The sequence below is a fragment of the Lepidochelys olivacea genome (genome assembly GCF_965140295.1).
Source record: "Lepidochelys olivacea isolate rLepOli2 genome assembly, chromosome: 6".
NCBI lineage: Eukaryota > Metazoa > Chordata > Testudines > Cheloniidae > Lepidochelys > Lepidochelys olivacea.
The window spans coordinates 86,138,327-86,160,797 of NC_140416.1; the positions used below are offsets into that span (position 1 = coordinate 86,138,327).

A 22,471-nucleotide genomic window follows, 5' to 3' on the forward strand; every position below is an offset into this window, starting at 1 on the left:
CTTCTTCCTTTTCCCCATGTTTGCCAGTGATGAGGCTAACTGAGTGAACGGCAGATTTGAGCCATAAAAGTGGCCAAACTGAGGGCTGCCATGAACCTCTGAGGCGAGCAAATCCGCCAATAAGTGCAGGACCCACCAAGGCAGAGGAGGAACTTTGTCACAGAAGATAAAGGTCAAAGGATTACTAGAAACCAAATACGGGGGCTGGGGAAGGGAGAAAGTGTGTGCGTAGAATGCCTTTATGGTGTATTTCCCTGTTTGTACTGAACCCATCAACCATGCGATCCCTCACATAGTCACATGCTCATGCTCATCCCTTGGAGCAGACCGGGGCCAGCAGAGAGAAACAGGCAGCAAGAAGCGGGGCCACAGCAGAGTCCCAAAGGGCAAGAGGGTCACAGCAACTCAGAGCACCTCATTTTAACATTGGTGCCAAGATGCTGAGGCCCTAGTCCACATTTCAGGGAACACGGCTCCAGCTAGCATGGCCCATGACTGAGGAGAAACCAGTCCAGCATCTCAGACAAATGTCATCCCAGCAACAGGCAGCAAAGGGAAGACAGAAAGATCTAAATGACTATGTAAATGCACGCAAGCAGGAGGTGGGTCTGACTCAAGGCACTACCTGAAGGTGCCAATAATCCTGTTCCATGTAACTGTTCCCCTTTACTCCTGTCGTCCAGCTCTCAGGGGTCTATTTCTGCTAGTCCCCATGGTGAGGGAAGGAGGGAGGGGAGGTGTAGGTGCTCTGATACTACAGTGCCAAGCATGGACAGACAGACAAGGTGAAGAGATGGGAGGCAGGCGAGAGCCCCATGTCTGGCTGAGGCAAGCAGGCGTGAGCTCAGCAGCACCGTGCCCACTGCACTCCGCAGAGCAGCGGGCATAGGACAGAATTCCCTGCACTCAAAGGACTATCCCACAGCCAGCTCCCCTTTCCCACCAAATACCAGAGAACATCCTTTTCTCCCAGCTCCCCACACTAGGTACCCCAGGGCTGTTCTAGTCTGGCTTCAGCCCTGCCAATAAGCCCACCCCCTCTCAGCACACCCTCTCTGACCTCAGTTCCACGACACTCAGGACTGCTCACACCACACTGGCCTGGCCATCTCCACCACCAGGCTTCCATTCCTTTCTCTGTCTGTAGGGCTGATGGTGCCTGGGGGCTGCCTGCTGCAGATCACTGTGATGCGGGGAATGAAGTCTGCCTGCCCAGAAGCAGGGGGGATCTCTTATGGGGGCTCTGAACAGAGGCTGATCTAATCCTAATAAGGAATCCCAGGGCACAGGCTCCCTGCTCTCGTAAAGCCACGGTGGGAGAGCTGCAGCCTGACGCACAACATGCTAAGAGCAGGGACTTAGCACCTGTGACTCCAATGCTGGCATCGCACTTCACTGAGCCTGGAGAGAGGGTGTCCCTGCCATCCAGCGAGGCTCATGCAGGGCATAGGTGGAGAGGGCTGTAGAGACTCCAGCAGCCCCGGACGATCTCCCCTGGCAAGCTCTCTAGCTGGTTAACCACGGCTGGGATGGAAGGAGCCTGGGAGGCAGGGGCAGAACCGGCTGGCTGCACACAGGTTTGAGTGGTTACTGGCAGCGGCTATTTGGTCACATGAGACTCCCCTTTCCAATGCAATAATCCTCTCCCCAGACTGCACACCGGCTTATGCACTCACCCTACTATGGGACTGAAACCTGACCTCCACTCAGGGAGTGCCAGGACCATCTTAGTGGCCCTGTACCTGCCAAGGGGGATGACACCGGGCCCTGTCCTGCCGGTGGGTGGGGAGCACTGGGCCCCATCATGCCAAAAGGGGAGAGGCAAGCCCCAGGCCCTGTCCCACTAAGGATGTGGGAGAGGGGCAAGCACCAGACCCCATCCACCATCCCACAAGCAGCATGGGGGCACAACACTAAGCCCATCTTGCCAAGCTGCGAAGACTACCTGCTGGTAACTCCATGTTCTCACAGAGAGGGGGCTGAAGAGCTCAGCACTCTCTCCAAGGCTAGAGACTATTTCACCCTTACTGGCATCACTCCTCCCATCCTGGAGCACATCCCACCCCACTGGCCTTCCCGGGGGCTCAGCTTCCTGCCCCATCTCAGGCTGGAGCCCACAGATGTGTCTGCCCACAAGGAGGGAAGCAGGGCAGCAGTCCTGAACAGTGCAGGAGTCACCTAGTCCATGGGAAACTCCCTCTCCTTCCCCAGGATGGGGGGTCCTTCCCAGAAACCCTAGCACCCCAAGGAATGAGCCCCATAGTGAGGGCCCAAGGTCCTAGCCAAGTGGCTGAGGATTCCCCTATAGCTGTGCTGGGTCAGTCTGCTCAGCTCTTGGGAGCAGAAAAACCTGAGCTGGATTCTTGTGTCCCTGGAATGGACTCCAAGCACACTCCTGCCAATTGTTTGATGTAGTGTTATTTCCAGAGCCCCTGCCAAGCCCGCGCTGGACCTAGAGCAGGCCCGTAACTCTATCAGCTGAGTCTGCAGCCTCCTTGGCTAATCTAGGGCTGCACCTCCTAAAACCTCGGCCGTTGTTTTCCTGTTTCGCCCTCCTAATGTATCTGGCACGCAGCAAGCCACTGGCTGCATTGAACTTTTACAGAGGCGGTTTGTGGGGAAAGTGTTGGGCTCCAAGCCAGTGCTCAAACCAAACCGCTCCTCCCAGCGCATGGGCTGAGGCTGGAGAGGACAAGCATCAACCAAGACACCACGTTAGATGCACCCTCCTTCCCAGAGGCCTTCAGCAAAGGACACCTACATTCCAAGAGGCCTGAAATGAGAGAGGCCTTGTGCTTACTCAGCTGATTGGAGCAGCCCTCTGTTCTCTCTGGATCCCCCTACCTTCTTTAGCGTATGTGGAGAAAGATCAGCTCTGGGGACTGAGAAGCCATGGACTGTCCCCATTAAAGTTTCCCTTGCAGCAGCACTTACCTGGTCTCGGGGGGCATGGGATGCACCGGTTCACCCCCCAGAAGAGCCCTACACTGCCACAGCAATCCTCAAACTTGGCCAGGCCCGCCAGTGGGTTAGCACACTGAAAGGGAGGAGGAGAGGAGGCATCAGGATTCTCAGAGTGGGACTATGCCATGCACCATTCCCAGCCCCTCCACCCTTCCAGGGCAAGGGTGTCCAAGGGAGGGCAGTGTGGGAGGCAGTGTAGTATGAGGGGGGCAAGGAGGAGGAATAAAGCCCTGGCTCACTGCAGAGGAGGGGAGCAGAGCCAGCACAGGGGATGACTGCCTTGTGCTAGACACTAACACAGCCGTCACAGCAAAGCTCCCTGCAGGGACAGAGCGGGGCCAGGGACACAGTTTAAGACAGTAAACAGTCTAACAGACAGAAAAACACGAGCCTCCCTGGGACTGCCCCCTTGGAGGAGCTGGGGGTGCTAGACAGACCAGAGCATGACCCAGAGATGATCACCCAGCAAAGCCCGGGATAAGGCCAGTGAGCCACCCGGGGATTACCCATCGAGATGGGTGCACAGCTCCAGCCCACATGGGGAGCTTGTGGTAAAATGCTTTTGTTTGCTTAATGATTCTCTTTCCCCCTCTGGATTACAGGCTTCCCCACTAGAGCTGAGATGTCGCGGCCCACAGGCCAAATCTGGCCCCCATCCATCTGACACATGGCCACATGCCCAGTGCTCACATTCCAATCACCTTTGCTTCAGACCCAGACAGAAGAGACAAATGCTTCCTGCCTGGGCTCCTTGCCGTCACCCAGGCTGCTCAGCCACAGCTCCAGTTAAACAAGGCACGTTCCCAGCAAGCGTGGCCCCTCTTCCCACTGCAGAGCTCCCCTCCGCAGATTTATGGGTCGCAGGAGAGCACCATCGTATCTCTTACGGGGCCTCCTTTAACTTGGCCCCTCGGAGGGAGAGTCCCCTGGGACTGAGGTTGGGTTTAGAGAGCTCTCCATCTTCACATAGCTGAATGGGGCTTTTCCAGCCCTGTATTCACATGTCAAATGTTTGGGGCCTGATCTCATTTATTTTTGCTTTAGGAAATTGCTGAGAATTAAATCCAGCTAAAAATGTCTTGGATGGAAAAGAGCAAATGATGGGAAAGGTCCCAGGAATAGATTGAGAGCAAGGGCTGTATTCATGGTGTTGGGGGAGAAGGAAGAGTCCTGGTCCATCAGACTATAGGTCTCGCTCAGAGCTCAGCCCTGGGAATTCACAGGTGTTAGACTGGGGGCCAGAAATCTCCAACAGGGAAAGGTAAAATAATAAAATCCAGGCAGTGCAGGAGAAGGGCTAGGCAACTCGCCAGGAGCATTTGCTTCCCTAGATCTGACCAAGATGCACAGGAAGGTAACTGGTTTCAGAGTAGCAGCCGTGTTAGTCTGTATTCGCAAAAAGAAAAGGAGTACTTGTGGCACCTTAGAAACTAACCAGTTTATGTGAGCATAAGCTTTCGTGAGCTGAGCTGTAGCTCACGAAAGCTTATGCTCAAATAAACTGGTTAGTCTCTAAGGTGCCACCAGTACTCCTTTTCTTTTTAGGAAGGTAACTGTCCATAAAAATCAGACTTTCACTTACTGTGTGAGGTTGAGGGGAACTTTCCTACATTTCCTACCCAGGAATCAGAGTCTTGCTGTAAATGTTTCTATAAATAGGGCACCTATTCAAAGGAGACTGTATGTGAGAGGTGTCAGGGTTGAGCAACACAGGCACAGGGCGTGACGGGGTCCAGGCGGCGACCCCAGGTCCCACTGGCATGCCCTCTTTCTCCGTCTTTGGGTCACATGCATCCACTACATCACTGCAGCTGCACCCACAGCACACGGATGCAGCACCTGCACCTCTCAAAGGCACTGCACTCTGCACGCACAGCCTGCATGCCAGCACGCCGCATATGCACTCCGCCACATGGACTGCACTCATGTTCACACACCCTCACGGCTCCACACACCCCCTCCCCCAAAGCAGGACAGGTGCAGCCCTTACCTGTCCATGCAGTGTCTCCCGGAAACACCTCCCCATAAGCTCCGGGGGCCGCTGCTGCTGGCCGCTCTCTCTGGTGATGCTGTTGCTGTTCCCATTGCTGTAGCTGTACTGTAGCCCAGTAGGTAGCTGAGACATGAGTACAGCCTCCACACTGTTCTCCTCCGATTGGCCCGAGTCGCCCCTCACCCTGGCCACCTGGTGGATCTGCACAATGGCCTCTGGTGGGTGGTTGATGTGGACGTTCACCAGGGAAGGGTTTAAGGAAGCTGGAAGATGAGTTTAGACCAACACTGACAATTCAGCTACGCTTGCCCAGGTGACCTACTTGGCACTGGGAGCAGCTCCTCGTTTGCCAGTGTGTCACTGTGGAGGGGACACTGACTGCTGGGGCCACTCTGGGACGACCGCATGGGGAAATCCAGAGAAAACCTGTGTCATGAAGGAAAACGTCTGCCTAGTCTCCCAGCTGGGCAAACCCCGAAGAGCCTTCCTGCGCAACCTGAGACAAGCTCGTCAAGAACCCACAGGACGGTGCTTTAGTGCAACACTCTGGGTTAATGCCACGCTACGGTGGGGGTGGGGGTTAAATGCACGAGCCAGGAGAGTCCAATGTTCCCATGGCAGCCTTCATGCAGACCACACTTAGAGGCACATGCCCAGCTCCCACTGGTTTCAGCCTTGTGGCTGCGTCCATGGCACTGTGATCACCTGAACTCTGATACTCCCTGACAGCCGTGCATTGAAATTCCTACCCTGAGCATTGCCTCAACAGAGCAGTGGCGTTTAATTCCTGTGGGTGCTTCTCACAGCGTGGAAAAGGCACAACACTCAGGTCCTGCTGCCTCTGGGTGGCTGAGGCCTTGTACACGCGGGACTTGCTCATCTGCACGCTCTCTCACACGGCCTTGACACCATGTGCTCGCAACAAGCTCCCACATGCACATTCGAGCGCTTGCACCCCTTCCTGGGCCCTCCCAAAGAGCCCACGTTCTAATAACTGACTGGTCCAGAGAGAAGAGGGTGAAGCCACTGGAATACCAAGATACCTGGACCTGCTCAGAAGTGTGTTCTCACTCGTGGGCGAGAGAGAGACCTGAAGGGTTTGGCAGCAAGGTGGGGAGGTCATGGGCTTCCTGGGAGAAAACTGACACCAGGCTTGAGGGAAGGGCAGGCACAATATTTTAATCTAATAACAATCACTCCATCCCATACTTCACGTGTGGAATGTGGGGTGAGTGCGAGGGAGGGGGCTGTCCAAAGTGCACAGAGTGTGTCAGGGTTAAGGGATCCACTGTCACTGGGACCAACCCCTTACCTCCTTCCTCCACTGACTCCAGAGCTAGCCCCACTGCTTCCCCCGCTATTATCTCCCAGACCAGAGACCTTCCTCCCCTTCCCCATGAATTCCACACACCCCTGTCCAGAAATGTTCTAGTCTCCAGGGCACAAGCAGCCTGGCACTAGCTTTGCAAGCCCATGCTCTGGAGGGTAGTTGGGCCCAGATACTCAGTCAGGGCTGCTCTCTAAACCACACGTGCAGGCAGCCCGAAAGGGTCGGTGGCCCAGGCCTGCACTCACCAAGCTGGTTGGACAGAGGCAGTGTGTACATGGACTGCTTCATGGAGCCGCTGGCCAGGGTCTTCAGGACTCTCCCCACTTGTTTTTTTTCCAGCTTTGGAACTGGCAGGTGGCAAAACTTCCCTGTGGAGTTAGATGGGCACCAGCACTCATCCCTGCCTACGCAGCGCCCTCCGTTCAGGCAGGGGATCTGGCAGAAATCTGTAAGGCAAAGAGAGACCAGCTTAACAGAGGAGCCTAGCTACTCCCTCTGGCCAGTGAGTGGCCCAGCATCAGCCCTGGGATCCCAGATGAGTGGCCTGGCCTGGCAGCAGCCTTGCAATAACCAAGCAGCAGGTCCAGCACAGCAGCAGGCCCCTCGTTTCTTGAAAGCAGCCTGGTGGCAGCCTGGGGTTCACCCTAACCAGAGCAAGAGGAGAAACCACAGACCCTCCCTTACCTCAGAATGGAGCAAGTCTCTTTCAGTCAGAGGCTGAGGAAGATCTGCTCTCCCTTGGGCTTTGTCATTGTGGCTGGTGACCGAGAGAGAGAGGGAGACAGAGACAGACAGACACACACACACCCTTCTGCAAAGCCCCACAGAGCCAGGGTGATACTGCTGGCACCAGCAGGATCTCTTAGAGGTGGTTGGGGGCTAATGTAACAGCACACAATGGAGTCAGAGAGGAGTTAGCATGATTCCTGCCCTCAGCATCAGAGTTTCCAAGAAACCTGGTTTGGCGGGGGTTACTATTCATAAGCCAAGGGGCAGGGGAGCTCAATGGGCAACTCTCTCTCCTGGCTCGATGAGACATTCCTGCCTCAGGTCCCCTGGTGGCCCGTTAGACTTGGGGTGAAGCTGTGTGCCTGGCAGATGGGCACCCACCATTCTCCAAGAACACCACTTAGAAATCACTTACAAGTCAGGAGATTTTGGGACTACTCAGTCAGCCTTTGGGAAGAGACACCCAGCTGTGTTGGGGCATTGGGGTAGTTTACACAAACCGCCTGCTTGGCTCAGTCCCCACCTCTGCAAGGGCTTCTCTCAAACTCCCCTGGTTTTGGACTGTTGTGCTTCTGAAACAGCTCATCTCACTGCCATGGGATTGCCGAGGCTAGCAAATGAAAAGCCCTATCCCACCACCCAGGGGGCCGGAGCCTGAGTGGATCCCTGGTGTGAGGGGCAGACGGTCTGCCCAACTCACTAGATGGCACAGAAAATTCCCAGGCAATCCCAGCATCCAGGAAACAAGAGGAAAGATTTCAGCAGCCCTTTTCACTGAAACAACTCACAACCTGAAGCCAGCTCTCCTGGCTACCACATGAGTGAAAGGAGAGGGTGGGATGAAATTAGGTGATGAAAGGCAGCCCCAAGACTGGATGCCAATGAAAGCAGCAAGCTGGCCCTGACTGGGAGCGAGACTGTGAGGCCTGTCTGCGGCTCTGACTGAAACCCGTTCTCCCCCCACCCAGAATGGGAGGAGTAGGGTGGAGATGAGGTTCCCCCTCCCAGGGGAGGAAGTGTGTGTGGGGGGGTGAGGTCGGCCCCCAGAGAAGCTGAAATAGCTCCTGATTGGGAGAGTGAGACATTCTTCTGAGATCAGGGAGAAGCCATGGCCTGAGTCTGTTGAGACACGAGGAGGAGTCCAGGCAGGGAGGAGGCTGGAGCCCTGGGATACTCACAGATGCGGAAGCCAGACTTAGGGTCATGGTTCTGGCCCCCCTGGCTGTACAGGGTGGTGGTGTCCCCTTTCTCACAGCTGTTGTAGCAGCGGCCGCTCCGGCACGTCTGTTTGCAGATCGTGGGGGTGAAGACAATCTTTATCTTTCGGATTTTCTCTGTCAGGTTGGCCCCTGTGAAGGAAAAAGCCAGGGCAGAATGGAAGCAGCACAGCCAAGCCCCACGAGCAACTGCCCCCTAACTGCAGGACTTGCACATGGCAGGCCAGGCACCAGGGCAGCTGTGGCTGTGCACTGCTGCACACGCTCTCTGATTGGACCATTGCTCTGCTAGAACCGTGGGGAGAGGGAGTCATTCTCTGCCCAGGGGTCTACCTTTTCTGTGATTCTGGCCATTGCTTCTTGGCCTTTTTCAGATTTAGCTAATGTCACTTTAGAAGCAGTATAAGCTAAACAGGGAAAAGGCCACTCATAATGGAATAAGAGTGCCCCCACAGGGGGTCATACCAGTGCAGATATAATTATACCAGTAAATTTCCCCATGTAGACAAGCCCTAACTGTGGCATTTCCTGACTTCCAGACGTTTCACTGTGCGCCCTTCTCGTTTCCTTAACAGCATTTTCTGTGAAGAACGTCCTAGGTGTTTGTTTTTAAAGATAGAACAAAATAGTTAAACTATTCAAACCAGAAAAAGGAGCAGGCTCTCTCTCCAAGCCTGCTGGGCTCTGCTGGCTGGCAATAAATGGGCAATAGGGCACGGCCAGCCCACAATCTGGAGCTATTCGGCTAGACGCCACCTGAACACTCTGTACCCCACATCTCAGGAGGCCCACAGGAGAGAGCCCCCATTTAGGAGCTGCAGAGGGCACTTTGAACCCTCCCTAGGTGTGTCAGGGTGGGGTTCTCTCCCGGCAATCTCATACAAGCTGTCTCTAGCAGCCTTGCTCCTCTGCACCTTACTAGGCCTATGGGGGCCAGCCAAAAGAAATAACCACCTGTAGGTTACACAAATCAGACATCCACAGCCAAATCAGGGGGCAGAGAATTGCTGCATCCCTGCTCTCTGATTATACTGAGAGAGAATTGACTCAGCCAATGTCCTGAGTGTGAAATTCCCATCCCAAGTTACTATCTCTGGGAGCATTTATCATGTCCCCCAAGCCTTCTCTCTTCCCTACCATCTGCATTTTGCTCCCTCAGTCCATCCCTGTGCAATGGGGCTTCTCCAATCCCTGCAGCATTCGTACTTTATTTCTCAAGCTTTCTCTCTCTCTTTAGAGCTGCAACACCATCCCAGGGCGCTGCTGGCTCCAGAGCAGTGTGAGTAGCACTATGCCTTCTCTCGGTTCACACACATGCATGCACCCGTTATTGGTTTTTGTGCTCCTAGGAGCATAGGTTCCATTTACTGATATCCTGTCACCCAAGCCATCTCCTGCACTTGCTGTTCGCCGCAGACTCCTCCTCCACCCCTAGGTTTCTCTCCATGCTGCTTACTTCCCTCTCCTTGGGGTTGGACTTTCCACTCACTCACTAGAGCTGAATCCCAGTGTACTGCCTGCAGCCCCTCCACTCTATGAGGTGCTAGGCAGATGATCTGGGCCTCCTGTGTATTTGCTACCCCTCTGATTATCATTCTGGTGTCATCAGCAAATGCAGCCCCTCCCAAGGAGGCCCTTGAGAGATACTGGCAGCCCAGTAGGTCTTACCCCAGAGAGACAGCATATGCTCTTGATAGGCTGCGTGTTGTCCAGAGCTGCTCTGTTCATGCCCATTCCCATTGGGTAGAGCGTTGGATGTTAGCTGAGTATTACCAGTTGGGTAGCGCCGGACAGTGCGTGAAGACCCAGTGTGCTGGGAGACGGGGGAGCCGATTCTTCCTTGAGTTCTATGGAAAAGAATATTTACTACAGATGACCATGCCGTGCTCCTGCAGCTGCGCCCTGTGTGTTCTATACGAACCCGCACTGCTATGCTCGAAACCCCAGCCTCCTGTCTGCCAGTCAGGGTGAGCAGCGCTCGCTCTTCACCCCCTCCAGACCACTGCCCACCCTGCCATTTCACCGCAATGCTAGCGACCTCCTGGCGCCTCTCCTGATGCATCTCCCACAGGACTTCCTGGCTCAGATCTCTGCATGTTGTAGCAGCCTGTCACCCTCCAGAATAATACAGAATACAGAATAATACAGAATATATAATATATATAATATATAATATATAATACAGAATAATAGAGTCCGGTTCTGTCACTAAACAAATGTTTGGATGCTAATTGGCAGGCTGCACTCATCTTCCCTGGGAAACATCTCAGTATAAAGGCACCGAACCCAGGGGGCACAATGGTTTCTTTCCACACTTCACATGCAGCCACGTCTTACGCTCTGAAGAAAGCATGCAGCTGCTGTGAGTACCAGGGGGCTACAGAGTCCCTGCAGGCCCTGGGCAGGGTAGCATAGCCCCAGGAGATGAGCAAACTGCAGCGGCACGAGGAAGGCTGCAGCATGGATTGTAGTAGGGCTGAGGTTGCAGACTGAACTGAGCCTGATGGGCTGCAACAGTCACAGAAACCCCCTGCCTGGCCACACAAGCACCTGGGCAGTCACACAAAGCCTGTTGCCCACATGGCCATGCTCAGAGGTAACCCCCTTCCCCTTCTGGTGCACTCAGCTTGAATGCCATGAACACAGGGGACACCTGAAGTAGAGATGATGCTGGAACCATTCCCCATGCCCCAACACCGTACAGCCAGGTGATGAACCTGCTGAGAGTAATCAAGAAAGCCAGTCTGGGAAACGTGCAAGGAGAGGCAACAGCTGCTCCCAGCCTCTTATTCACTGTCCTCTCCGCCTGCAGTGCCAGCCCTATGCAGGTCCTTCTGTCTGCCTGCCTGCCTGTCTGTCCAACGCCCAGCAGAGAAATGGAAGACCATACCACAGCAACCAGATGTGCACCAAACATGAGACCCAGTTCTTCTCATCCCACGTGCTCCAGACAAACAGTTCTCTGGACCTAAGACCTGTGTGCCAGAGCATCTGTGCAGAGGCACACACAGAGCAGCACTAACTGCTCACTCACAGTAGCAGAGCAAATAAGAAGCAGCCCTGCCTCAGTAGGACTGTTGCAGGGAACAGATTCAGTGCTATGGGATAATATGGGGTGTACTAGAGTTTAATCCAGCAGCCCAGAAGCTAGTTATCTTTGAGTCAGTCACACTTGCACATGCCAGCTCCTGCAAACAGACAAAAATGGCACATTGTTACAACTGATGTTCTCGCTTGTGCCTGTTTTAAATTAATTGCTCTGGAGACAGCTATGCAGAAGAGCAGCCTAAAATCTGCTAGGAAGAAGGGAGCTGCCTCTGGAGCTGGTCAGTCTGCTGCTTAGGCCAGCCTGATCTCTCTTATGTCTTGTAAAAAGGGAAGCATTCCAATAAGGAACCCAAGTTGGGGCTAATACACAAACACCTGCATCCACTGGATGATTGGTACAGAGTCAGGTGAGGTGGCATCTTGGAGCATCTGCAGCCTGATCCTTGGAGGGGGTTTGCAGTCATACATACCATTTGTGCAGCCTTGCTGAGTTCATAGAATACCAGGGTTGCAAGGGACCTCAGAAGGTCATCTAGTCTAACCCCCTGCTCAAAGCAGGACCAATCCCCAATTTTTGGCCCAGATCCCAAATGGCCCCCTTAAGGATTGAACTCACAACCCTGGGTTTAGCAGGCTAATGCTCAAACCACTGAGCTATCCCTCCCCCTGTTAGCCCAGTACAAGCCACTCACCCTCTGATAAATCATTCATGAAATAAAGCAATTCTCTCCTAGCATAAGGAAAGCCCTGAGCCTCTAGGAACCAGCTCCATCACTACAGTGGGGGATGCCTATATCAGATGGGACCATGCTGATGGAGGAAAATCCTGTAGCTCCTCTTATCTACCCTTTTCACTCCAGACACAAGTGTCTCTATGTAAGTTCCTCTCACTATGGGAGCTTCCTTGGGGAATAGTCCTCAACCCTACCTGAGTCCTGGGCACTGACAAGATCAGAGACTTGGCCTGGAGAGGAGCTGGGCCAAGGAAATAAACAAAACACACAGCCCATAAAAGTCATGAATGAGGGAAACTTTACAGGGACCAAACTCCCACTGGTGCATTTACAGCTTTGGGGGTTCATGGGTTTGGGCATTTTGCAGAAGCCAAGCAGGGAGAGTACAAATCTGCTCCCAACTTCCAAGGCCATGCTCCTTACTGCCCATCGCAGAGGCATTCTGGTCCCCAGCACAGAGCTTCTTGCATCCAGCAGCTCTTGGGTTAACATCTCCCACTGCTCCTATCACAAACCTTTGCTGTCATGCTGGCTCCCCTCTGCTGACCAACACCACCAACCCACCAGGAGCACGCTGCCTTTGTCAGCATATGACTTGATTACAGCATAGAAGTACCTTCATGGGGAGAAGACTCCAGGTATCAAAGTGTACTTACATTTATTGCAGAAAGGCATAACAAGAACCAATGGCTGGAAGCTGAAGCCAGACAAAGTTAGAAATAATAAGGCACAAAATTTTAAATAGTGAGCAAACTGTTGTAAAGAAACTACCAAGGAAGTGGCAGATCCTCCATATTCTGTGATTTCAGATCAAGACTGAATGCCTTTCTGGAAGATATGTTTTAGTCAAACATAATTTATTTGGCTCAATATAGGAATAACTTGGTGAAATTTGATGGCCTGTGATGTACATGAGGTCAGACTAGATGATCTAATGGTCCATTCTGGACTTAAACTCTATGAATCTATGAAGAAACAGATTTATTATAAAGCCAGAAGTCTGCAGGCCCAGATGGCATTCACCCAAGAGGGTTTGGGGTTTTTTTGCAGGAACTGGAGAATGAAGTGACTGAGTTGCTAATGAAAATATGCATTCTTTCATTAAAATCAGCTTCTATACTGGGAGGGCTGAAGCATAGCAAATGCTGTACAGATGCTCCCCAACTTACGCAATCGTTCCCTTCTGGAACGCCTTGCGTAACTCGAATTTTGTGTAAGTCGGGAACATATTACACAAAAAAAAAAAACAACAACAAAAAAACTCTCCTATTTCTAGCTTATGGATTTTTTTCCGTAAGTGCGGATTTGCATAAGTCGGGTCTTGCATAACCCGGGGAGCGTCTGTACTGATCTTTAAAAAAAACCCACTAGGCGATCCAAGGAATTACAAACCGGTGAGCTTTACGTCAGTACTTTGTAAACTGGCTGAGTTGGTAATTAAAAATAGATTTGTAAATTGCAGAGGTGGACATGATAGGGAAAAACGGCAGGGCCTCTGTAAAGAAAAAGCATGCCTCTCTAAGCTGCTAGAATCCTGTGAGCATGTCAGCAAAAGAGTGGCTAACGGAGAGCTGGTTAACACAGTTTATCTGGACTTTCAAAAAGACTTTGACAAAGTTCCTCACAAGAGGCCATTAAACTGAGTAATCACAAAGTGAGAGGTTAAGTTCTGTCACAGACCAGAAACTGGCTAAGTGACAGAAAACAGAGTCAGAATAATTGGTCAATTTTCAGCATGGCAAAGGCTTAACAGTGGAGTGCCCCGAGGTTCTATGCTGGGACTGTTGTTTAAATGTATTTATCATTGATCTGGGAAAGGAAATGAACAAAGAGGCAGCAGCACTTGTAGTTAACTCAGAATTACTTAGGTTTAGCAGAACTACAGAGGATGGTGAGAAACTCCTCAGAGACCTCACAAAGGTAGGTGAATGGGCAGCACCAGGGCAGATGGGATTCAGTGTTGAGTAATGCAAATTAATGCAGGTCTGAAGTAGTCATTTTAATTACTCACACACATTGCGGGGTTCTGAGTTAACTGTAACCACTCAGGAAGGAGACCAGGGCATCACTATAGCCAAGTCAATGAAAACCTCTGCTCAAAGTGTAGCTGTGGTCAAAAAGGCACTGGGGTGCTTCAGGTCACTACATGTGTAATGGAACCAGCTCCCTCTGGGCTGCTAAAGGCCAGCAGCAAGACAGTGGGCCCTTTGTTCAAGAAGAATGTTAGTGTCAGGTGGCCTCTAGGAGGCTCTCGTGAGACCTTAACACAAGAAACCAACTCTTGATGCTAATGATCTTGCCTGCTATTGTCAGGTATCTAATCTCTAAAGAAAGATTCTTGAGGATTCTTGTGGCAATATCTGCAATCTTCAGATTCCCCTAAGATGGTCTGTCTGTGCTTAGACCTGGGTAAGGGACAGAAATGGCACTAGTACTGTTGGTTGATGATCTCCTCCTGGCTATGGATGAAGGCAGCATGTCTGTGCTTATGCTATGAAGCCTGTGGCTGTGGTTGACAATGAGGTGGTGTTACCAAGGCTGTGGTCCTTAGCAAGAATAGATGGACTTGGTTTGAAGTTGGACCCAGAGCATGATTAGCATTTCAGAAGGACCCAGAGCATGATTAGGAGCAAAGGTTCTCTTGTTTCTGTGCAAGAGGCCACTAGGAGGGTTCAGAAGGAGACATGGGTGACAGCATTCACAATGTGAGGAAATACCTAGCTGGGCGTCTCCATTTCAGCTCAATCCCTTGGGGGAAACAGATGACCAAATCCTTGTCTACTCTAGGTTCCCCTCCCCTTGTGTTAGTAATTTTGGGAACCTCAGTGTTTTAAAAGCACAACATTGTTGACACTGTGGTAAAATGCCAACAGCCCTGAGAGTCTTGTCTACACTACAGCTGCAAACTTTGCTACCACTGGTGGAACTCACCAGAAGTGTGAATAGTGGGAAATTTTAGGAAAAAGACTAGAAAGAGACAAGGCCATTGCATCTTTCAGGGCAGACAAAACCTCTAATGAATTTCTAAGGTAAAAATAAAAAAAAATATTTTAACAACACATTTTAGGCCTTTTTCATGAAGCAGCACAAAGGCCCACATCCAGTTTTTATTTCCCTTTAAGTAGTTTAATGTGATTTTTTAAGGATTGTGAGTTTTCAGATCCATGAGGTGCTCCCAGCACTTGGGCTGAGCACTAGGATCTGGTTTTCATAAATCTATGTAAACAAATTACAATTTGTTCTTTCCATGAGCGCTGGGTGATGAAATATAAAGCCAAGTTGGGGTCCCACAACATCCAGTCCCCACATCCAATGTCACAGTCAGCACGTCCCTTAACATCCAGTCTAGGCTCGGCTTCTTGCCTCCATCTCATTTCATACAGAGAGCAACAGTGAAGTTGGGAGCCCTATGTGACAGTACAGCGCTCAAGAGAGCTGCAGCCAGCTAGACTCTCCCATGGTGAGGAGCAGCCAGTGGCATACAGACAGTAGAAGACCAGCCAGGACTGAGTCTATATCAAGACACCAACATGCTGGCCCTTCCAAGCAGTGTTTGTTCTTGAAATCTTTCCCTCAGTTTTTTTTGACACATCTACATAAATATGCATTTTTGCTATTCTTCTAGTGTTCCCCTTCAGTCTCTCCAAGCATCTCCCATGAGAAATTCATACAGTCCTACCCAGCCCTGATCTCCCACAGAAGCCATGGCATGGCTAGCCTGCAGATCTCAGACGTTCTGCACACAGGTATGAATGCCCCAGTTTGCTAACACAGCCCTTTTGGGAAAAGCCCATCCAATGTTCCCACATCTCTCATAGGTGTCATTAAGATGAGGCCATATGTTTCCAATAAGGCCATCTGGGTGACAAGGGAAGAGCTGGAAGCCATATGACATTCCTGGGAGCTTCACACACAATGGCAAGTGCCTGGAGGTCTAACAACAGACATCTGCGCCTTCTTATTATCCATAAATAAGATGCTGCGCTGGGCATCACAAAATGCGGAAGAGATGGCCAGCCCTCTGTGGAGATAGAGGCGGTTAGGGACTATTTAGAAAAGCTGGACGTGCACAAGTCCATGGGGCCGGACGAGTTGCATCCGAGAGTGCTGAAGGAATTGGCGGCTGTGATTGCAGAGCCACTGGCCATTATCTTTGAAAACTCGTGGCGAACTGGGGAAGTCCCGGATGACTGGAAAAAGGCTAATGTAGTGCCAATCTTTAAAAAAGGGAAGAAGGAAGATCCTGGGAACTACAGGCCAGTCAGCCTCACCTCAGTCCCTGGAAAAATCATGGAGCAGGTCCTCAAAGAATCAATCCTGAAGCACTTGCATGAGAGGAAAGTGATCAGGAACAGCCAGCATGGATTCACCAAGGGAAGGTCATGCCTGACTAATCTAATCGCCTTTTATGATGAGATTACTGGTTCTGTGGATGAAGGGAAAGCAGTGGATGTATTGTTTCTTGACTTTAGCAAAGCTTTTGACACGGTCTCCCATAGTATTCTTGTCAGCAAGTTAAGGAAGTATGGGCTGGATGAATGCACTATAAGGTGGGTAGAAAGCTGGCTAAATTGTCGGGCTCAACGGGTAGTGATCAATGGCTCCATGTCTAGTTGGCAGCCGGTATCAAGTGGAGTGCCCCAAGGGTCGGTCCTGGGGCCGGTTTTATTCAATATCTTCATAAATGATCTGGAGGATGGTGTGGATTGCACTCTCAGCAAATTTGCGGATGATACTAAACTGGGAGGAGTGGTAGATACGCTGGAGGGGAGGGATAGGATACAGAAGGACCTAGACCAATTGGAAGATTGGGCCAAAAGGAATCCGATGAGGTTCAATAAGGATAAGTGCAGGGTCCTGCACTTAGGACGGAAGAACCCAATGCACAGCTACAGACTAGGGACCGAATGGCTAGGCAGCAGTTCTGCGGAAAAGGACCTAGGGGTGACAGTGGACGAGAAGCTGGATATGAGTCAGCAGTGTGCCCTTGTTGCCAAGAAGGCCAATGGCATTTTGGGATGTATAAGTAGGGGCATAGCGAGCAGATCGAGGGACGTGATCGTTCCCCTCTATTCGACATTGGTGAGGCCTCATCTGGAGTACTGTGTCCAGTTTTGGGCCCCACACTTCAAGAAGGATGTGGATAAATTGGAGAGAGTCCAGCGAAGGGCAACAAAAATGATTAGGGGACTGGAACACATGAGTTATGAGGAGAGGCTGAGGGAGCTGGGATTGTTTAGCCTGCAGAAGAGAAGAATGAGGGGGGATTTGATAGCTGCTTTCAACTACCTGAAAGGGGGTTCCAAAGAGGATGGCTCTAGACTGTTCTCAATGGTAGCAGATGACAGAACGAGGAGTAATGGTCTCAAGTTGCAGTGGGGGAGGTTTAGATTGCATATTAGGAAAAACTTTTTCACTAAGAGGGTGGTGAAACACTGGAATGCGTTACCTAGGGAGGTGGTAGAATCTCCTTCCTTAGAGGTTTTTAAGGTCAGGCTTGACAAAGCCCTGGCTGGGATGATTTAACTGGGAATTGGTCCTGCTTTGAGCAGGGGGTTGGACTAGATGACCTTCTGGGGTCCCTTCCAACCCTGATATTCTATGATTCTATGATTCTATGAAATGACCTACTCTGGCCATGTGTGGCCAGAACTCTAAAAGCTTCTAGAGTATATATGGGAGCACCCCAAAAGAAGGGACACTCTGAGATCTCATGAAGCAAGCATAACGACACCCACTGCCTTGGTAATAGGTTCATTGTAGAGCAATTTCAGCCCTGGGCAGCAGGGGCTCTCTGGATAGCAGCACAGAGGACCAGGCCAGTGACATGAACTAATAGAAACTATAGCCCCTGTACTTCAAAACATACTGAGCACCTATCATCCTTGAGGGAGGAAGCACACGTGCCACAAGTAGGGAGTGGCCATGCTCTTTCCTCTGTCTGGCATATGACCTCTTGTTTTGAGGGACAACTCCAGGGATTTTCAGAAACACCAATTTGTGTATGTAAGCAGAGTCAGGATGAGCTCTACCCTGACATCTGGTGGTGAGTTGTGGCAGGTTGTGGAAAAGAACTTCAGGGGCTGATCTCATTTGCATAGGCACACCCACCCCACCTAGATGATCACTTTGGCTGCTGTGGAATCCCCAGTTTCTCTGTTATCGGGGCAGGAAGTATAAAGTGTTATTATCCTGATTATGCGAATCAAGGACAGTGGAACTGTATTTGGCTTTTTGCTATGATGGAGGGACTCACCATCAACTAAGGAGCTAGGCAAGAGACATGGGTTCCAAAACTCAGCAAAGGGAAAAAGGCTGGGGACAGGTATTTGTACTTTGTGCCCCTTCTGAGGGTTTTAAATGGCAACTGTACCGTCTTATTTCTCTACTGTGTAATAGCAGAGCTAATTTTGATTTTACTAGGAGTCTGGTTACAGATTGCAGAGCTGAATTCATTTTTGGGCTAATGGTGTACCAGCACTGGGGCTCCCCTACTATGAGCTGAAATCACTGAGTACTGTGTTAAGTAGTAGGGGGCCTGAAAATATATTGATGAGTGGCTTGCAGGATGGCTACTGAAGAGGAGCGGCTGCTGGTGATGAAAGCTGTAGCAGAAACCCACGGAGAGGTGGGGCAGTTGGCTGTCAGAGCACGTAGGTAACCCTTTATTCCACCCCACCCCTGATTTCCACACGGGCTCGGGGGGAGGGGGTGTTAAAACTCTGCAGATGAACTTTTGATCTCTGGACTCAACAAGGACAGAGACAGAGACTTTGGAGTTGCTGGACTTTTGGAACTTTGGGTGACTTTTGGGTTGCTGGACTCAAGCAAGAACCAAAGAGAGAGGACACAGCCCAATTTGCTTGGGGTGGGTTTTTGCTCATGGTTTGTGTTATGATTCCTGTTGGTGGTGTTTCCCCAACATAATCCACATTGTTTCTCTCTGTTATTAAAAGGCTTTTGCTACACTCAGTCTCTGTGCTTGCGAGAGGGGAAGTATTGCCTCTTGGAGGCGCCGGGGGGGGGTGGTGGTGGTATATATTTGTCCCAGGTCACTGGTTGGGGGCTCAAGCTGGTTTTGCATGGTGGTATTGGAACGGAACCCTAGATACTGAACCCGGCCCTTGTTGCTGCCAACTCTGATGGGCAGAAGGGTTACATGCAGTTAAAACACCCATATGAATGGACTTTTCAAAAAAGAGATGAATGTTGCTGTTAGGAATAAAAGTTGTGAGATGTGCTCATCACATGGGGCCAGCACCTATCCTGCAAAAGGCAAATAAAAATGGAACAAGACAGCCTGCATGAAAAGCAATGGGGAAAAGGCAGCCAGCTAGGATCCTGTTTACAGAGAAGGATCTGTGTCTGTGCGTGGCAGGGGGGATGTTGATTTGCTTTGAATTAACTTGTTTATTTGATTCCATTATAGGCAGATGCGTTCCAGGATTTGTACATTAAGCTAGGTAACACGTCCGTCCGCTGCGGGAGTCACAGAAAGCAACTAGCAGGGAGTCTCTTTCCAGCTCTGTTTGCCAGTTCAAATCCAGCCCCCCATCAGGCTTACTGGCTGGTTCAGATTCAAGGTCAGGGAACAGAAAAGAGCTTTTCACCTTTAGAGCTCCAGCTACAATCAAGCCACAGGTCAGGAGGTTGACTGGCTCAGAGAGGTTGGGGAATGGAACCTTTCATCTGGAGTTCATCTGTTTAAATGCAGCCTGAGTCAGTAGTGGCTAGAAATCATCACCCTCTTGCAGCCACTTGGTGTCCCTGGATACGTGACAGGAGTTGAGTCTCAGTCCAGTTCCCAGTGGTCCGAATCGCAAAAACCACATTCCCCCTCGCCCCTTGCTGAATGTCCCAGCAGTGAGACTAAGGGCTGAAAATAGTGACATACCCTCTCCCTGCTAGCTGGGGCTGCTTTGGGCCAGAGTAGGGGCTGAGAGGCAATTGGGGAGCTTGTGCAACCACTGTCCGTGCCCACACCTGTTCAAAGGACAGGCCCGGAAGCTTATGAGGATGGGACAGCCCCAGGGATTATGCAGTGAGACAGTAAAGGCCCAGGGCTTTAGCCTCAGGCAATCCTTCAGAATCCATCCCTCAGCACTGTTATTCATTTCCACACTTCCAGCCAGGCACATGGCCAGCACAGCTCTTTGCAGCTTGGAGCCTTTGCCTACAGACAATGGTCTCTTCCTTTACAAAATGGGACTGGCTGCCAAGCAGCTGGTTTCCCTGTTCGTTATCTGTCAGGGCTGCTAACAGCACTCTCCAGTCAGGCCCAGCACATGTGACAGAAACCGCACGTGGGACAGCCTCCTGGGACAGCCTCCCTCCTTCTGAGTTGTTGTAGGGAACCCACCACAGTGATATATGAGCACCTGGCTAACACTTGCGGTGTTATTGTGGGAAGGCTGGGTCGAAGTGGCAATGGCATTCTGCTCTGAAGGTGCTGATGTTTGTGCTCATCCTGATCGCTCCCGGGATCCAGATCCAATGGCGAGTTGCTGACAAAGCTCAGTCTCCTGAACACAGGAGTTTCACTCCTAAGGGCGATGGCTCCACTGCACCAGTGGAACGTGGCTGCCACTGCAGGAAATAAAAACATAGGGCGAGCTGGTCCCTCAGGTATCCTATAGAGGTTCTGATTCTATCATGTCACTGTAGCCCCTGAGCACCTTCCCAGATGAACTGCATTAAGTGAGGTGGCTAACATCTATATGATTGGTGCCCTCTCCCAAAAGGAGAATTGTATATGCTGAAATGTTTTGTTTTGGTAGGGTTGTGCTGGTGGTCACTTTCCCCCCTTAGGTACATGCCTCTCTGTGTTTATGTTAGAGAAGGCAGGTCGAAGAAGCGTGCCTTACGCTTGGAGAGGAAAGAGGTGAGGTTTGTGATGGTCCTTGGCTCCCGGGGAGTTTGTTCCAGTCTTGGACCAGCCCCGAGAAAATTCTGTCTCCTGCATAGACAAGGCAACTTGGATCCATCCCATGAAAAACTTTAAGGTTGAGAACTGAACCCCTGAATTTGACCCTGCATTCTGCGGCGAGCCAGAACAGAGAGCAGAGTACTGGGTTGATAGGCTCCTGGAGGCTGGTGCTGCTGAGCAGTCAGGCTGCTGCTTTCTGAACTAATTACGGCTTTTTTAAAGGTCAGCAATTTTATTGCAAGATATAGGGAATTACAAGACCAAGCCTGGACCACCAAGGCTGAGTCTGCATCTGACAGAAGATGGGCTAGTCTTCTTAACAGCTGGAGATAGAAGAGGGCATTTTTCATGATCACAGCTATTTGGGTATCTAGAAGCTGTGAGGAATCTAGGCGGACACCAGGCTGTGGCCTACCTTAATGGTCTGAGGGTAGATGCCCTCAGTAGGGCGATGTCGTAGAGGTGGAAAATTCCTCCAAGTGCTTCCCCTCTCCCCACCACATCAGTGTGACACAGGCATACACAGGTGTCCAACCAGCTTCTTCAATATTTCACCGGCAGGGGTCATGTGCAGCCTCTGCTGAAAGCTAAGAACTAGCTGATTGTCATGGGTATTGCAAGATGTTTGCACAGGAAATAACTGTAGAGTTACATAACACGTGGGATATTGGGGTTCAAAACTGTTGAAGCAAAACTTGTCTCCTGAGTGAGGCAGGTCTCAGGGCTAATTCAATCAATGTTGAGAGCGGTGAACATCTGTGGAGACAGCACTTTGTTTTCAGTCTGGGCCTGGTGGAGGCTTGAGGATTTACAGAGACACAAGCACCCCCAAGAAAAGTCTCTGATATAGGGCACCCCCTGGGGTAAGAGACAGTAGTCTGTAACTATGTAAGAGATGAAGAAAGAGCACCAGTTATTAGCCACTACAGAAGAGAGACTCTGCCGGGGGGGTGTCTCATGAAAGGTGGACCCCAGCTTTTCAAACTGGACAAGCGCTGTAAGAACTAACCCCTGGGAGAGAAATACCTTATCAGACAGGGAAGTAACTTGTTAACAAGCATAGGCTACAAATTGCATTTTGTTTTTCTTTTACATGTAACCTTATGTTTTTAAACCCTTATTCTTGTTTTTGTTTGAATCCCTGTCTCAAGCCCTGCTAAGTAAGTGTCCAGTTGGTTTTACTATAGACACCTCTAAGAGCCTTGAGGTAAGGAGAGCGTTGAACTGAGGTGAAACCAGGGAACTGGGGCTCACTGCTTCCCTGGAGGCAGTGAAATGGTGACCATTGCAGGTATCCAGAAGATAAGGGACTGGGCACTCAAGTGTAACAAAGTTGGGTGTGTAATTTGCTAGCCTGCACTGGGAAAGAGCAGGGCTTATGGAGCCCAGAATAGAGCACCTGAGTTGCCAGCAGCCAGTAAGTGGAGAGGGCTTCCCTGGGGGCACAGACAAGGCATTCTCACACTGTAAGCAGATGGCAGTGATTCATCCGAGGCACTGTGGGTAAATGCATCACAATCACCTCCGTCT

The 22,471-nt window shown here is 51.0% G+C and overlaps 1 protein-coding gene across 2 annotated transcripts in view; it reads right to left on the minus strand.

The window, feature by feature from the left end:
- LTBP2 (latent transforming growth factor beta binding protein 2) overlaps positions 1-22,471 on the minus strand; it is a 128,523-nt gene that overhangs the window by 65,496 nt on the left and 40,556 nt on the right. For both annotated transcript variants that reach the window (XM_084632417.1, XM_084632416.1), the window contains exons 4-8: positions 9,902-10,080; positions 8,195-8,365; positions 6,533-6,733; positions 4,955-5,220; positions 2,935-3,037 (exon numbers count right to left, since the gene is read on the minus strand). In XM_084632417.1, coding sequence (XP_084488543.1) covers positions 2,935-3,037; positions 4,955-5,220; positions 6,533-6,733; positions 8,195-8,365; positions 9,902-10,080 — 920 coding nt within the window. The remainder of the gene's footprint in view (positions 1-2,934; positions 3,038-4,954; positions 5,221-6,532; positions 6,734-8,194; positions 8,366-9,901; positions 10,081-22,471) is intronic.